This window comes from Rhinatrema bivittatum, chromosome 2 (genome assembly GCF_901001135.1).
Source record: "Rhinatrema bivittatum chromosome 2, aRhiBiv1.1, whole genome shotgun sequence".
Classification (NCBI taxonomy): Eukaryota; Metazoa; Chordata; class Amphibia; order Gymnophiona; family Rhinatrematidae; genus Rhinatrema; species Rhinatrema bivittatum.
Genome location: NC_042616.1, coordinates 524,610,371 through 524,624,971, shown reverse-complemented (window position 1 = coordinate 524,624,971; position 14,601 = coordinate 524,610,371). Strand labels below are relative to the sequence as shown.

The window sequence follows — 14,601 nt, the reverse complement described above, 5'->3', positions numbered from 1 at the left end:
CAAATTATCAATGTTTGCCAAAAACAAGCAGATCAACACATGGATAAATCTATAAAATATAACTTAGCAAGTGCTAGAGGATTCTCTACATCAGTGGTTCTCAAATAATGTGTCACCAAAAATGTGACATACAAGCCTATGCTTTCTATATCAGCCACATTTGCTGGCTGCTTGTGGAGCGTGCAGAGTAAGGAGCCTGGTACTTAAAATTCCCCATCATCACTCCCTGTTCTTGCTTTTCCCCCTTTTTCCTCTGTATCTTTATTTATAATTTATGGTCTTTTGTTCTGTATTAGATTAGATTCTGGATGTTTGACAGAGATGAGGGATTCTATTAACTAGGATGTAGATTTTGTGTAGGGATCTAGAGCAGTCTGGCTTGCTTTGTTTTTCCAATAGTAAGTGTACCTGTGTTCTATATTTGCAGTCTTACTTTTTCATAGGTAAGGTTATTGCCTTTCAAGCCCTAGGTGCATACACTTATGGTATGGCTGGTATGCTATATAATTTCTAAATGTCTTTTTAGTAGGTTTTCATGTTATTTCACAAAGTGTCTGGCAGGGAAGAGCTTTTGATGAACTATTACTGAGGGGGTATCAGAATTTGGATATATTTTTTGTATGGTGAGTTGAAAGGGGAAATTTCCTATCTCTTCTTTGTATAAACTCCAGAAGAGGTCAGAACTTTCTGAGGTTAACAGTGAAATGCATGAGTGGTGTCTGTATTGAAAAACTTTGTACTACATATGCATATCAGTCCCAGATTTCCCACTGATGCAGTAAGCAAATATTAACATTTTTGTGAAAAAAATAACATTTAATAATGATATTTTATAAGCAGTTATTGAAATTAAAGAATATGTTGTCTTTCTCCTGCATCATTTTAAACAATAAAATATCTAGGATTTCTTTTTTTTTTAGTAAGGCTGTTAAATGTAGTGTGCAATGTGTCACGCACTTGAGTATCATCTGTCAAATGTGTCATGATGGAAAAAGGTTGAGATGAGAACCACTGGGCTACATGATAGCAGCGTAATCTTGTTTCTCCTGCTTCCTGCAGCCATTATTTGCTTTTTCAATTTTAATGCTAATTTGGTGGGGCACCATTTGGTGTTCACATGTGTTCCTCTACCTGTGTGTCATATGGCTTGTTGGTCTGGTTCCTTATCAGGGCTGAAGTTTGCGCAGGGGAACTACCTGAAGCACTGTGGCCTAAGTCAGTTGTTACAAGTCCTGATAGCAAGGGACCTAGGGCCATCTAGTGGCTGAACGAAGGGCCAGCCACATAGCTAAAGATGGTTTTATCTCCTTTTATTGAATGGGCAGTTTCTTCTCAGTTTGGGCCTTTGCTTGTCTAACCACTCTCCCCACCTCTCTTTACCTGCCTCATGCTTTTGCCTGCCATTCTCTGCCTTTATTTTTTAAGTTCTAATCTCTTTGCTCTTACCATATGGATTCCCTTCTTAGAGAAACATATTTGTCTTTTTCATTTTCCCTTTGTTAATCGGCCTTACACAGAGATTTGTTGTCAATTTATTGCTCACTAAAGTTCCTCTGTACCATTCAGTTCTTGGAGTCTGGATAGAGCAGGGGTAGGCAAACTATAGCCCATGGGTCAAACCTAGCCTGACAGGCTTTTACTGGCCCTCCTACATAATCAATTTGCCGCATTATATCCAGCAAGCCGTCCCCTTGGAACAATGTCGTCAATAATGGCCTAATACAACAAAGCACCAAAAAGTCTTATTGGGGAATTATAAAATACTAATCAATTCACACTCAATCCCCCCTTATAAATTGCTTTTACATTGAATCTATAAATTCTTTGTTGCTCACAAACCGTGAGTCATCTAATTCAAAATACCACAACTATTCACTAGGAGGCTGCCGAGCCTATGTTGTGACCTGAACTAGCCTCGCTATTTGGATTGGAAGAAAAATTTGTGAAAGATGGAGGAAGGGTTTCATATATATGAGTTTTAAACCCCCACCAGGGTGAACTCAATTTGTGTATATATAATCATAAACCAAACCTCCTCCATCCAGTATTTTTTGTTGAAATGTGTGCAACAAGCTCAAACACCTGTGTCCTTTTTTTTGTATATAACTTTTCACTTTTTCTTTTGAATATTCACTTTCTTTCTTTTAAATGTCATAAACAACTGATTTCATAGATCAATTTTAAAAGTCCCGACTTATCTGGTAAAAGTTGACAACCCGACGTAGCCACGTTTCTGGTCCGCGAAAGGACCTTTCCTCAGGGGATGTTATCCTGTTTTTTAATCAGTCGGTGTACCAAAGTCTTCTGTGATGTTATGAGTCCAAAGCAGGGGTAGTTAGCATGCAGCGTTTTAATAAACATTGAGCGCATCACGGCACACTAATAGCTTTCATCACATCCTCTGGCAATGAATTCCAGATCTTAATTATGTGTTGAGTAAAAAAAATATTTTCTATTATTAGTTGTAAATGTATTATCCAGTAACTTCATTGTGTGTCCCCTAGTGTTTGTACTTTTCAAAAGAGTAAACAACTGATTAATGTTTACTCATTCCATTCCACTCATTATTTTATAGACCTCTGTCATATCTCCCTTCAGCCATCTCTTCTCCAAGCTGAAGAGTCCTAACCACTTTAGTCTTTCTTCATAGGGGAATTGTTCCACCCCCTTTATCATCTTGGTCGCCCTTCTCTGTGCCTTTTCTAATTCTGCTATATCTTTCTTAAGATGTGGTGACCAGAACTGAACACAATACTCAAGATGAGGTTGCACCATGGAGCGATACAGAAGCATTATGATATTCTCTGTTTTATTCTCCATTCCTTTCCTAATAATACCTAGCATTCTATTTGCTTTCTTGGCTGCTGCTGCTGCTGCACACTGAGCAGAAGATTTCAACTTTTCAATGATGACACCTAGATCCTATTCCTGAGTGGTGACCCCTAATGTGGAACCTTGTATTTTGTAGCTGTAATTTGGGTTTCTTTTCCCTAAGTGCATCACTTTGCGCTTGTCTACATAAAATTTCATTTGCCATTTGCATGCCCAGTCTCCCAGTTTTGCAATGTCCTCATGCAATTTCTCACAATTCTCTTGTGATTTGACAACTTTGAATAATTTTGTGTCATCGAAAAATTTGATCACCTCACTTGTTCCCATTTCCAGGTCATTTATAAATATATTAAAAAATCATGGTCCCAGAACAGATCCCTGGGGTACTCCACTATTCACCTTTTTCCATTGGGAACATTTACCATTTAGCCCTATTCTCTGTTTTCTGTCTTTTAACCAGTTGGCAATCCACAATAGAATACTGCAACCTATCCCATGAATTTCTAATTTCACTGCTGGTCTAGCAGTGTTTTCCAATCTTTTCACACCCAAGGCACAACTACATTAACAAAAAATGTTGTGCGGCACACTAGCCTCCACAGAGCAGGCAGCACAGACATTGAGAGGCCTCCTATGGTCAAACAAAGAGCTACGGAAGCATTGAAAGTCCCACCAGTTGCTATTCCAAATGTTAAAACAAAGGGAGCAAAGACACACACAAACTCGTCATGATGGAATGATGGACCAACTCACTTTAAGGTCAATTTTAAAAGCCTGACCCAGGCATCAGTTAGGGGAAGTGCGAAGAAGTTGGGCTTACGCGTGCCAACTGTATTTTAAAAAGCACCCCTTATATATGTGTAAATGCCATAGCATGCACATATCAAAGATTTCCAAAAAGGGGCAGGATGTGGGCATGGTCTGGACAGGATGTGGGTGTTTTGTGGCCTGGCCAAGTGTTGTGCACGTAAATACATATGTGTCCCGGCATGCGCTGAGGTCCCCAGCTATGTAACTTTACTTCAGCTATGGTTGACGTGTAAGTTAAAAAATAAAAAGATCAAGCCATTTATGAGGGGTTTAAAGTGCCTGAAGTAACTGGGGGAGTGTAGGCTATCAAACCAGGGGAGGTTGGAGGACCTAGTTGTTAACTGGATGAACTGGTGGCTGAACTGGTAAACTTGGAATGGTGTCAAATTCCCTGATTTACGTGGTAGAAGTGGGATTTACCCACCTACTTAAAATTTGGAGCACATGTGTGCATGGCCAGGCTATTTTTCTAACATGCATGCAAGTTATAAAATAGCCATGCCCCTGGGCGAGGGCCCATGCACATTGGTTTGAAAGTTACCGTCTTTATGTACGAGTGCAAGAGAAGGGAGATAGTGTATTATGGGCAGCCAGATTGATTATTTATTTATTTATTTATTTATTTATTTATTTATTAACTTTTATTTACCGACATTCGTGAAGCACATCATGCCGGTTTACAAAGAACTCAGGCGGGAAAATACAATGAAACAATATACAATAACACATTAATAACAGAACCAAAAATCTGAATACAAAGAGAACCAAAGGATCAATGATAACGGGGGGAGGAAGGGGGAGGGAGCGATGGAGGAGGATAGGCAGGGGGCAGGGTATGGGGAGGGAGGGAGGGTATTCACTAGGATATAGTTTATTTAAGGGGAAACTGGAGGTGCAAAAGAGAGAGAGGTGTACTCGGGGAGATGATAACGGCCAGGAGGCCCAAGGATCTAGGGATGGCTAGGGGGGGGGAGAGGGGGTGGGGATGGGTCGGGCGAAGGGGGGGTAGGGGTAAGTGACAAGGGCAGGGGGGGCTGGGAGGTGTGGGAGCGGGTGGAGAAAAGTTGGGCGGGTGGATCTGGGGGAGAAATTAAGTTTGGTTAGAGTCGGGGTAGGCCTGTCGGAAAAGCCATGTCTTGACTCCTTACCTTGGCTGCCACAAGTGGTTGCCAGAGCTCTTTCACTGCTGCTGCTCCCAGAACTCATGTTAATCACATCCAGTGCACACTGTCCCCATTCATACAGCCTGGGTATAAGACATTGGAAGGACTCAAGATGGGGAAGACGAGTAGGTGCTGTGTGCAATGTGTTTACTGCCCAAACTGAGTCCCAGCTATCCAGGCCATGCATGCTGCATGTTAATTACCACACTCTGGGGGCTCATGCTATAGCTAGAAAGATGAGGCATGCATGAATGCATGATTACATATTCTCAGAAAAGAGTTTGTTCAAGTTTAAGAGCCACCGCTGGTGACTCTTGTTGCTATGAGGTGCTGAGAGTAGAGCCCATATGCTGGTATGCAGCTGAATATCAGGCAGTGGTGACATTTCTGTGGCACACTTGATTAGGTCTTAAGGCACTCCAATGTGTCATGACACACTGGTTGGGAAGCACTGTGTTGGTCACCCTATTTTTTGATCATCTTTTTCATGCATAATATAATAATAATCTCTCTGGGCAGGGCACTGACTGCCATCTAATTCCCTGACTTGCTAAAGTTGCTTAGCATCACCTTGATCTCCAGCATTTCAGACAGAGGATTTACAAGCAGTCTATCAGGAACAATGTTTTTAAAGTAGACCCAGTTTAAGACTGCTAAAACTTACATTTAATCAACTTCAAGCTTGCTTACATAACACAAACTTACCACTGAGAATCTATATCTATCTGTATTAGAGATGTGCATTCATTTTAAATGAATTAGACAATTTCTAATTTGTCATGGTTCAGGAGTGCTCAAAAGCGAAAGAAAATTTTCCAAAATTTCAGAAAAATTTGTATTTCGTGTTAGTGCACACTAACACGAAATTCAGGAACCACAAAAAACCCCCTAAACTGCGGAAAAAAATGAAATTACCTGTGGGGGGACCCGAACCAAACCATGAAACAAAAAAAAAAAAAAAAAGAAACATCTCATTCTATATGTGTGTGTGTATATATATATATATATATATATATCTACATATATATAGATATAGATGTATGATATATTTATAAACATTTTTTAAGTGACCAGAAATATTAAATCATATAGTCTTCTGGGTCACATTCCAGTTTAGGATAAATTAATAGCAAGTTTTGCTAATATAATGGGGTGAATTTTCAAAAGAGTTATGCGTGTAAAATTTGCATACATACTATTTTATAAACATCAAAACTATGCACATATATTTGCTTTTGCCCACACATTTACCTGCACAAAAAAAGGAGCAGTCTAGGGGCATTCTGTGGGGCTATTTTATAAGAAACACAGATATATTAGGCAACTTATTTGCACAATTTTACACCTAATTATCTAGCACAAATGATATCAGACTTGTCTGTTGTCTGCTATTGGTGTGGAGTCTGTATCTGAATAATTATCAGGAAAGGTTGAAGGATCTGAATATGTATATCCTGGAGGAGATGAGGTGCAAGAGAGATATGACACAGACCTTCAGATACCTGAAAGGTTTTAATGATACATAAACTTTGAACATTTTCCATTGGAAAAGAAACAGTAGAACTAGAGGTCATGAAATTAAACTTCAAGGGGGCTGACTCAGAACGAACATAAGGAAATATTTCTTCACAGAGAGGGTGATGGATGCTTGGAATGCCCTTCTGGAAGGAGGTGGTAAGGATGAAAACAATAAATGAATTCAAAAGGGCATGGGATAAATACTGTTGATCCCTAAAGACTTGTGGATGGTAATGAAGAAAAGAATGCATGAGAGTAACCTGCACGGAGTGGCAGTTAATACTCTTAACAGAAAACATGGGGGGATTTCTACCTTAACCAAGCAGCCTTGATGCTTTTGACATAACTGCAACATCACTCTCCCCTTTCACAGTGGTGGTGGGGGAGAAAGGGGTATTGGATTCAATGCTGGGCTCTGACTTTTATGGTCTGGGGTACTGCTCAGGACTGCTTCTATGGCCAAATGCAAAAGCAAAGCATGTTCAAGCAGCATTGTCTGAGTTATCAAGAAACCTGCTCACCATGTAAAAATGTTGCTAAACAGTAACTTCTTAAGTGTTAGACACATGCTTGGTTTTGGTTGTAAATATTACTATCTTTAAAATAAGGCTTGGGGTAACCTGCACAGAACAGCAGTTACTACCATAAGAATCATGCTGGCAGACTGAATAAACCATTTGGTCCTTTTCTGCCAATACTATATTACTATGATTCAGTAGGAGGTCTGAATGAACTGGGAGGACTTCAAGGTGAAGTACTGGGAGGGGTCGTCATGACCTGGAGGACTGGTGATCTGGTGGTGGCATCTGCAAACCTGTAATTTTAATTATGTGCGTATATTTTAAAATATAGTATTTCCATGTATAAATCAGGGTTTTACATGATCAAGTAAATGTTTTATGTGTAAAATATACATGCATATGTTTATAAAATAGTTAGGAAAAGTACACACATTCAGTGCATTGCAGGTATTTGCACATAACCAAACATAAGTGCATATATTGAAGAGGTAGGTTTATGCATATTTTATCATCTGTGCATACCTGATATGCACAAGTTATAAAATATTGTAATAGATCATCTCATTGTTATATATGCATGTATATGGAGTACATGGAGTTCTTTGAAAGTTATACTCAGTGTACTTGCCACAATATATGGATATAAGGTCACCATTGGAAACCATTGCATCTATATTTGTAAATTATCGCTACTTTTAGTGAGGCTTATCCTCACAGTTTAAGTCTGGGTCATCTGATTTCTCCGAGGACAAGCAGGATGTCAGTCCTCCTACATGGGTGACATCATCTGTTGGAGCCCGGCATGGTGAACTTTGACTGAGCATCTCTAAGCATGCCTGAGCATGCATTATATATACACATCTATCTGGGATCCCTTCAGTGTTCCTTTTTTCCTCGGAGCCCAATGGTTTGCAGTATTTGTGAGTCTCTCAATATTTCTTGTTTTCTACAGGAATTTTTTTCTGATTTTTGCTGGAAACTTCCATCTGGATCAAGCCTGTCAATGCAGGGTTCCTTGGTTTCCCTCCTTAATGTCCTTAAGTAAACTTTTTGACATTTTTCTGTAAATTTCTTTTCATTTTTGTAGACCTGAGGTGGCAGTGTACTCAGTGCCAGTTGGCCATCGAAGGCCGCCACCATTGATTTCAATCTCGTGTCCCTTTTGTTTTGCAATGCTATGTCATTGGAGTTCCAGTGGTGCTCCTGATGCACAAAGACCATGTGTGTCACGGATCACCAAGCTAGATCTGTCCTCTGCTTGGGGGCATCACATGATGTCCGGGGTTGCCACAAATGTGCACAGATGGACCCCCCCAAAGGACATCAGGCCCATTTGGAGAAGATGGAACAACTCTTCGGGCACTGGAAAAGACCAATCCATCGGCATCAGAAGCAATGACATCGAGAGACCTCTGAGCCACACCAAGGCATTTGAGCCATTGATGTCAGTGGGACCATTGGCTCCGATGTCATCAATGACTGTCAGAGACTCCGGACACAGGCTCATCTTTTCCAGGTCGTAGATGATTTTGGGTTCGTCTTCTTTGAACTTGGCACCAAGAAAGGACCATGCCAAGTATTGAGGGAAGCTGAAGAAACATCGGCATCAGTCCCTGTCGATACACAGTGCTAACCATGGGGATACTCCAGCTCATAAGCCCTCAAAGTGACCCTATGGTGAAGAGTGCCAGTCCTCCATGATTCCCAGATGTTCGCCATGGCCTCCATTAGTCCAGATGTCAGCCACCGATGCTCCTTTCAGTTCCGAAGAGGATGTGGTCACTCCTCCTGCTTCCCAGTCAGTGTGGGCATCAGGATTTTTGAGGAGGAGCTGGAGAAACCTAAGCAGCTTTCTGTGAAGAAGGCACTGCAGGGCTTCGGTGTCTGAGCCCCAATTAAAAGCTTAGGTATTTTGATAGACTCCGTGCTCTCCTTTCAGCCTCAAATCAAGGCTATAATTAAATCTGTTTTTTTTTTTAGCTACATGTGACTGTATTGCATGGTTGATTACTGGGATCAAATGGTATGAACATATCACTCCAGCTCTCAGTGGTTTGTATTGGCTACCTTTGCAACAGGAAATTATGTATAAAATTGGGATGAGAACATTTAAGTTAATCAATTTGAATTCTTGTCCATGGTTTAATGCACTTTTAAAAGTATATGAACCATCTCGACAGTTAAGATCCTCTCAACGGAGACTACTTAATGTGTCTTCAGTCAGAGCTGCTCGCCTTACAGACACTAGAAAGTCCACCATTTCGGTAGCAGTGCCCATTCTTTGGAACACTCTTCCCAAAGGAACTCAGAATGTCTGACTGTATTAAGAAGTTTTGACTCCTTCTGAAAAGTTTCTTGTTTAAAAAAAAAAAAAGCCTTTGAATAAGAATACTGATATTGGCCCTCCCGTGAAATGCGTCTATGCAGTGAATTATAATTCATATATATATTAATGCAGAGTAGTGCACAATGCTGTAACATAACATTATACTGTGAACTGTCACACAGGGCAAAAGGTTAAACATGTTGCATACTAACAGCATAAATAATTTCCTTTTCTTAGGGACTTGGCAGACAGACAAAATCTACTGGAGGATCCAGCGATACAGGAGACACACTGCTGTCCCCTCAGCCTTTAAAGAGAAAAGATAAGATAAAACAGGTTGAAACTCGAGAGAATGCTATGTTTTCTAACAAAACCATCAAAATCAAGCAAAATACAAGAACAACAAATTCAGCTTATGTTTTCGAAGATAATGGTAAGTGATATAATATCTTATGTCATCAGTGCTTGTGGACAAATTATCTACAGTTGCATGCTTTTTGTTTTTTATATTTGCAGTTAGAGTATAAATAGGGATCTTCGTTTTTCAGTTTTTATTTTATTTTTCTTGAAAATTCATCTGTGTTTATTATAACAAGCAAAAATGGTATGGTAGCATGTTTAGGCATGCTCAATGAGGCACAGTCCAAGTTCTAGAAACTTAGACATAAAAGTTTCCTACTGTGCTCCATTGGATGATGTCACCCACATGTGAGGGTTGCCATCCTGCTTGTCCTCCGAGAAATAAAGTTTATTTATGATTTCATTCTATTTTTTAGAGAGCTTCTGTTACAGCTTAGCAACTAGACTAAATCAGTAATTATCCTTTAAAGGCTAGGGTGAAAAACAAGAACTTCAACTTTTTCCAAAACAAAATATACTCCTTAGTTTTATTTATATCTGTGGGAAGAGAATTCCAGAGCACAGATTATGGACAAAAAAGGCACACATTTACATTCTAGAAAGAAAGATCAAAAGGACACTCAAAACTAAGCGAGAATTGCATCCTTGAGTACACAGGCCAAGCACATTAATGGGATTAGTTCAACAGGATCATTATTGGAGTTTGAAGGTAGCCCCCCTTTCAAAAATCCATAGGCTACAGATTTAAGTGAATTTGCAATGTTTTATTTTCAAAGTATGACATGCAATATATAGATCTTTTAGGTTCCTTTTAAACAACATGATCTATCATTCCTGCCAATCAACACATTTATTTCCGTGAGTAATCCTCATGGAAATTGGTTTGGAATTTCACAAAGGAGGTACCTTCAAATGTAACATTGCAATTCATGCATAATTACTACAGCATAAGCACTTTTTCTGTTTTGTTTTTTAGAACCATGCTCAGTTAGTTACGTCGACATATGTTCAAACATTAAAAGGTGAATTTTAAAATCAGGGTGTGTGCCAAAATTGGGAGATGAGCATACATGTAGCTCATACAGTACACGTGTCCAGACTATTTTATAAGCCGCCCACATGTGCACACAAGTCCCAATAGGTGAATATCTTGCATTGAGGAAAAAAAAGAGTGGAATATGGGCGTGGTGTGGGCATTCTGGGGCAGGGCCAAAGATGTGCACGACTCAAGTACCTATGTGCCTGGGTGTGCGCCCCGGTATATTTGAGCATAAAGTTACATCGGCTGTGGATGAGGTTTAAGTCTCAAAAAAAATTTCCAGGCATCTCTGAGATGTTTGAGGGGTCTGAGTGAGTGCAGACTAAAGAACCAGGAGGAGGTTTGGAGGACCTAGTTGTAGATTGGATGAACTGGTGCACAAAGTGGTGAAGCTGGTCATGGCGTGGATGCGCCTGTTATAAGTAAGGAATCTTACCTTTCACCGCCAGCAATGTGTCTGCAGCGTCTGCCCCAGTGCCACCCCGACGCCTCCTCTTCCGGGGTCGACTCCGCCCCGACTCCACCCTGAGCTAGCTATCACACGTCCCTTTTCGCGTGCGATAGCGTTAGAGAATGACCCCCCTATATTTGCAGAGAAAGAGAGATAGGTGATATGCCAAGTTGTGTTCATCTGTTATTCACTGTCTGTTTCTCCCAATGAAATGGTACATGCATAATAAAGCATTTATTCTACAATTATATTTCCTGAGATAGTGACTAAATGAGTATTTCAGGTAAGCTTCACAATTTATTTCCTTACAATATTATTTTACACATGAACTGAAAAATTGCTACTGATTATGACATAGTTTCAAATATTGGCTCCAGTTTCAAAGGGCTTATTGGCATCATGAATGGCACCCACTTTTTCTGTATGCCTGATATCTGGCCTATCTCACTGATTGCTATTAGATGGTGCATGCCTTTTTGGTGACCAGTAATCCCAAAACATCCTTCAAACTGTGGTAGTGCATACAGAGCATAGAAAATTAAACTATTATAGCAGGTAATGACCATAAGGCCCATCTAGTCTGCACATTTTCCTTTCCTTTAGGAATAAAAACAGAAGCTACTTATTTTCTGAATATTTTGGTCCTGAATAACATTTTACTTACTCAATTATTCAGTACCAAATGCAGTAGCAGTAGAAATCACTAAATTATATATAAATGATTGTTTAATGGTTTTATTGTTAGGGTAGAATGAGGATAATCTGGTTTTCTTTTCAGGCTTTTCATTTTAGATAAATTTAATTTCCATTTGGTAAGCACAAATCACAGAAGACACACATGAGTTACATAATTAGTGATGTTAAGACTCTTCTCTGCTGTACATTACACGAACATTCATTTTGTGAGGTACACGTTTTAGATACTGCATAGTGTATGCCTCCAAATCTTATTGACCTTTGCTTGATGCCTTCAGTGTTTACCTAGGCATTCACAATGTTTAAGCAGCAGACATTACTACTGATAGAAGCATTTGAAGCATAAAAGCATCACTCAACTGATGCATGGGGCACATTGTTGGTGCTAGCAAAGCATGATATATCAGAAACAGACACAGGATCCTATTTACTAAGGGGCAGATTTTAAAAGGTACGTGCGCGGCGTAAATTTGGGTGTGCTACCCGGCACGCACAAATGTACGCCCGATTTTATAACATGCGCGAGCAGGCGCGCATATGTTATAAAATCCGGGGTCAGCGCGTGCAAGGGGGTGCACAATTGTGCACTTTGCGCACACCGAGCCCTATCCGAGCCGCACTGCCTTCCCCTGTTCCCTCCCAGGCCGCTCCGAAATTGGAGCGGCCTCGGAGGGAACTTCCTTACCCCCCCACCCCACCTTCCCTCCCCTTCCCCTGCCCTTTCCCCCCTACCTTTTCCTTTTTGTTTTCTTTGTTCCAAAACTTACTTCAGCCGTGGGGTCGAAGTAAGTTGCATGTGCCTGCCGACTGCCAGTGCGCCATCCCAGGCCCAGCGGCCGTGTGGAGGCCTCTGGCCCCGCCCCTGCCTTTTGAAAATAGGCCCGGCACGCGTAACCCTCCCTACGCGTGTAAATCTTTGAAAATCTGCCCCTAAGCATGTTTCCCCAGAGACACAGAATGGGAGAAAACCTTTAGTAACTAGGCCCCTCAGTTTGCTACTGAATGTTCATGAAAACATTTGAAAGATTAGGAAATTATTTCTCGAGACTCTGGCACAGTCAGAAACAGGAGGGAAGACAGAGGGTGATGGTTATAAGGAAAATAACAGATGGAAAGTCAGCAGATAATTGAAAGGGGGAGTCTTGTAAACTTGGTAATAAGGAGGTTAATATTCAACAAGGTTTGTGCAGCTAAGTTCAAGACTTAGCCGGATAAGCCCTCTGTTTTGAATACCTTAATGGTTGTGGTTTAGCCATGTAAGTCATTATATGGCTAAAACTTCATCAGATAAAAAAGGGGCAGTACGTGGGCGTTCTGGGACATGGATTACATTTACCTGGATAGCTCTGAATATCAGTGCTAGCCAAGTAAAGTTCTCCAGTTAACTTTGGTTCGCAAAAGAGCAGTTCTAAAGTTAGTTGGAGAACTGGATCCCTACCGAAAATAAAAACAACAACCCACAAATGGCTGTGCGGCTACAGGATGCCCCGGTCCTGCCCGATCTCCAGAATAAAATAAAAAATAGCCTGCCAGCAGCTGTCTCCCTCCCGTTCCCTTCGGAAGCCCCCCAATAAAAAAGAAAGTAGCCTTCTAGCAGCCCCATTCTCACCCGCCCTCTAACCCCCAAAAGTAAAAAGACATATCTGAAAGCCAGCGAATAAATGCATATTAAATGCCGGTACAGCTCTCAGCCATACTAGCATTTAATATTGAAGCCAGCGGGAGAGAGACAGAACCTCTCCTTCTCCCGCTAGCTTAACTGTATGCTTTTTAGGGTTGGGGAGTGTGGGAGGGAGGATCATGACTGCTGGGAGGCTATTTTTTAATTTACTGGGGGCATCAGGATGGAGCGGGGCTGCTGGCAGGTCACTTTCTTTTCTATTGGGGGCAGCGGGAGGGAGCGGGGCTGCTGACAGGTCACTGTTTTTCTATTGGGGGCAGCGGGAGGGAGTGGGGCTGCCGGCAGGTCACTTTCTTTTCTATTGGGGGCAGCGGGAGGGAGCGGGGCTGCCGGCAGGTCACTTTCTTTTCTATTGGGGGCAGCGGGAGGGAGCGGGGCTGCCGGCAGGTCACTTTCTTTTTTATTGGGGGCAGCGGGAGGGAGCGGGGCTGCCGGCAGGTCACTTTCTTTTTTTATTGGGGGCAGCGGGAGGGAGCGGGGCTGTCGGCAGGTCACTTTCTTTTTTTTATTGGGGGCAGCGGGAGGGAGCGGGGCTGCCGGCAGGTCACTTTCTTTTTTATTGGGGGCAGTGGGAGGGAGCGGGGCTGTCGGCAGGTCACTTTCTTTTTTTTATTGGGGGCAGCGGGAGGGAGCGGGAATGCTCGCTGGCTACTTTATAACAAATAAATAAATAAAAAACAAAAACAAACAATATTCAGTAAGTCAGCTAAGGTTACCCAGGTAACTTTAGCCTTGTATATTCAGTGAGAGATTCCTCCTGTGGAATATTTGGCATAAGTTATCTGGATAATTTAACTTTGCTGCTGGCCGGCTTAATGAATATTAACCTGACGATTTCTTACAGCATGCTAAGGGTCGTACTACAGGGAAATTTAGAACACTACAATTGAAAATGTATTGCTTTAAAAGAAATAAATAGTTTGCATGGTCTTATGTTTGCATTGTAGGTAGATTCAGGTTATTCAACTTAGGGAGTTCAATTTGTTTTTTCGTGCTAAATCAACTTAATGCCACCAACTATGGTTTTTCTATTGCAGTCTTATGCTGCATTGAACATGTTTGATACAGACAAAGGAAGTCATAGAAAGTATCAGTGTTTGCCTGCAGATGGCAACATGGCCCTTTCGTACCAATATTTCTTTTATTCAGGTGGATGCTTAAAAAGGATGGAGAAAGCAATGAAATGCTTGTGCAGGGAAATGGA

General features: G+C 41.2%; 1 protein-coding gene across 2 annotated transcripts in view; it reads left to right on the top strand.

Annotated features, from left to right (window-relative positions):
* Positions 1-14,601, top strand: part of DCDC2 (doublecortin domain containing 2) — a 445,801-nt gene that overhangs the window by 221,026 nt on the left and 210,174 nt on the right. For both annotated transcript variants that reach the window (XM_029590761.1, XM_029590762.1), the window contains exon 7: positions 9,408-9,603. In XM_029590761.1, the coding sequence (XP_029446621.1) occupies positions 9,408-9,603 (196 nt within the window). The remainder of the gene's footprint in view (positions 1-9,407; positions 9,604-14,601) is intronic.